Source organism: Amblyomma mixtum, chromosome 5 (genome assembly GCF_055824585.1).
Source record: "Amblyomma mixtum isolate Tamu chromosome 5, ASM5582458v1, whole genome shotgun sequence".
Lineage (NCBI taxonomy): Eukaryota > Metazoa > Arthropoda > Arachnida > Ixodida > Ixodidae > Amblyomma > Amblyomma mixtum.
Genome location: NC_143016.1, coordinates 65525325 through 65528433, shown reverse-complemented (window position 1 = coordinate 65528433; position 3109 = coordinate 65525325). Strand labels below are relative to the sequence as shown.

The 3109-nt window shown below is 47.3% G+C and overlaps 1 protein-coding gene across 5 annotated transcripts in view; it reads left to right on the top strand.

Moving 5' to 3' along the window:
• Nucleotides 1-196: 196 nt before the first annotated feature.
• The window catches only part of LOC149342481 (PHD finger protein 20-like), a 35004-nt gene continuing 32091 nt past the window's right edge, over nucleotides 197-3109 (top strand). For all 5 annotated transcript variants that reach the window (XM_089544879.1, XM_089544878.1, XM_089544876.1 and 2 more), the window contains exon 1: nucleotides 197-1241. In XM_089544879.1, coding sequence (XP_089401005.1) covers nucleotides 628-1241 — 614 coding nt within the window. In that variant the 5' untranslated portion in view covers nucleotides 197-627. The remainder of the gene's footprint in view (nucleotides 1242-3109) is intronic.

The following is a 3109-nucleotide window of genomic DNA, read 5'->3' as shown; positions in this document are numbered from 1 at the left end:
GACAAGCCTGTAAACGGAAGGCAGTTTCGCACTTCGTACGTAGTTGTCAAAAGCAAAAACAGTTGTATGTACAGCTGCATAAAAAATTAATAACAGTTATTGTTGTTTTTTTATTAGTTTACATTCTTTTTCAGTGGAGTTGCTGCTTTATTTCTGCAGTTGCGTATTTAGGCGTAATCAAACTAATCAAACGCAACATTTGCGTTCAGTCATGGCGGTTTTGCCTCTTGCGTGTGTGTTGCTCTATGCGTGAGCAGTGGTTTTTGTGCATCAAATCGTGCTCATCATCCATGTTACTCGATGGGCGCAGCTTACAAGGGCACAAGCGACTGTGAACCAGCTTTCACGAAGGAAGACGTTCTTGTTGTGAATCAGTTTGCTCCCGTTAGTGCGCAGCACGTTGTGTACCGGAGTAATGCCGACGCTTGTTAGCTGCTTCAAGTTCGCGCCTCTGCCAAGAAGCCGGCGAAAGAAGCACATTTCACTGAACACATAACTCCTGACACCTTTTTTTGCATCCCCTAATTGTTCGGGTACAGTTACGGTTGAGTGCCATTGAGCCTGACAGGTGGCTCCGGTCCGTAGTCTCCAAGCGCGCGGCGTTCTTCCGTCGGAAAGTGCGTCAAGATGATGGAAGAGTCGTCTTGCGACGCCAATCATGGGTTCGTCGAGGGCACCGAGATCAGCACACCCCAATTTTCAGGCCGCTTGGAGTTCACGACCGAGTCGAGCGCCGGCAGTGTGGTTGAAAACGTGGAGGAAAGCCGGTCGGATACGTCGAGCCAGTTCTGCACGGACGACACCGTGAACGAAGCGGTCGGCGAAAATACGCTGGACAGCAACGACAACTCAACGCGACAAAGCGAGCAGAGTAACGATGGCAGCGGCGAGGACACGAAAGCGCCTGACAGCGTGGCGTCGGAAAGCTCGCGCGGCGCGCACGAGCCCATAGCCTCTTCATTGGATGAGGATGCACGACAGGGCGCTTGTGTTCCCATAGCAAATGAAAGCGACGTGTCTGTTGACAAAAACGTTGCAGGCCAACAGCCCCACGAGGGTGAGAGCCGAAGCAAAGACGAACCGAACAAACGTTGGTGTAGCGAAACCTCAAATGACAAATCGGAGCCAGATGCCGAGAGCGGCGCCGGCAGCACCAGTGGCCACAAGCGGAGGCGTTCCCGTGCCGTGCCAGTCTACGCTCCTGGGACTCGAGTCGAGGCGAGAGATTTCCAGGACAAGTGGTGAGTGGCAGGGAATGGCGCGCCCGCTGTGATCGCCGTCGCTTGCAAAGCGAAGCAGTGGGTGGTGTATGAATTTGTGTAGGAAGTTTTTAGAATCCTCTTTTTTTTCTGTGAAACTGCGGTGTATCCTGGATCGCGATTCACGTTGCGTGACGGTGTTGCTAACACTAAACTCGACAAAGACGATTTGCTTTCATTGTTCCTACGTTGTGGATCGCGCTCTTAGCCTGCAGCACTCGCAAGTGTTCACCTTACGTGGTCATTTTGACCTGACGCGGTATGTCTTAGCGCTATTTCCCAGGTGATTTGCATGCGAGGACGTTGTTTGCCAGTTTCTTCAGGTTTCGGAAGCACTGCATATCTTGCTCGATTCCCTGTGATGTCCTTGCTGCTTGTGTAAACTGCCCGAAGCTGCTGCGAAATAGGTTGCAGGGCTCGGTAAGAGGTTCGATATGCCTCTCTATTTACGCTTTCATTAGCTGATGCTGCCCTGCCTACCTCGTAATTGCCTTTCCAAGCCGACGATATTGAGCGATTGTTCTTAATCGAGGCCCCGCAAAAGGTACAGAAAATGCTGTGTGCACATAGGGTGTGCACGTAGCTCAGGCTTTAATGTTATCCCGTTTCTTTATTGTTTTTTTTTTTTCCTCGAGCGTACTTTTGGACACTGATTTCCAACTTCCTTGATGCTGCAGAATGCACTCGTGTTGTATTAAATTGACTCACGGCGGCCCATGCGTTATTTGTGCAATCTTTTGTGTGCAAAAATTGCTTAGTCCTGTGTGCCTAAGCATTCAATTCATCGGGCTTTCTAGGTCATGCCACGAAACGGAAAGTAATATCAAAATCCCCTTGTACCTCATGAAAAGGGCAGACTATTAGGGTCACTGTAATGCATTGAATTTTTTTTTGTTTCTATCTTAGGCTAAGGGCCAGATAGTAATACCTTAAGTGCATGCTCATGTTTGCTGTCTACCTTACTGTAGTAATAGGGCTTAATTGTGGCCTAGCAGTCTACAACAGCATACGTTAACTTTATTCATGCCAGGCTAAGTGTACGTTGATTTCTGAAGCAATAAGGTTTCAGGGTGGGGCCGGTCAGTGGAGCGTAGTTCACAATGTGTACCCTGCACAGTCTTTTCTTTGCATGTGTTGTGTGTAGACTTAGAAGTGTGGTTTTTGGAGCAGTTCTACATAATTCAGACTGACCAGTGCACTGTTGCGGCAGAACAGCATGTGGCAGATAGAATTGAAAGGAATTTAGTGAGCAACCATGGGCTTCAGAAAAGATTTATGCTTAAGGGACGAAAAAAATATGTGTAATCAGTCAGCAGGTGCTGAGTATGTGCCCCTGTACTTAACTTTGTTCATGCCTGTACCCATGAAAGATTGATGCGAACACTGATATGCGGTCAGTAGGGCAAGAACAACTGATTACACACTGCTTGCTCTTCGAATAGTCAAGAAGGAAGTTTATTTTGTCTTCTACGGATAGTAATAATTTTTTTTTTTTTTGCAGTCTTGTTTCTAATGCGTGTAAAGGAAAAGGAAGAAGGGAAGAAAATCACAGAAAGTTGAATGACGAATATTTTCATGCTATTCGTCATGCATTTGGCCTTTTAGACCTCCACTCTCGGCATCATTGTTGTTTACTCTGGCAGTGGTCCACAGTTGCCCATGGACTAGAAAGTGGCCATGACATCATACTGCGTAAGTTAAAGAAGCAGCAGTCTTTGGGGCAGGTTTTCACAGTCAAGCAAGGTGCTGAAAAATAATTCTGTCCATTCCATGAATGAAAAACACTGATCAGTTTGTTTGAGAACTAGGCAAACGTGCTTCAAAATTCAGTACGCTTGTATCTGGCCACA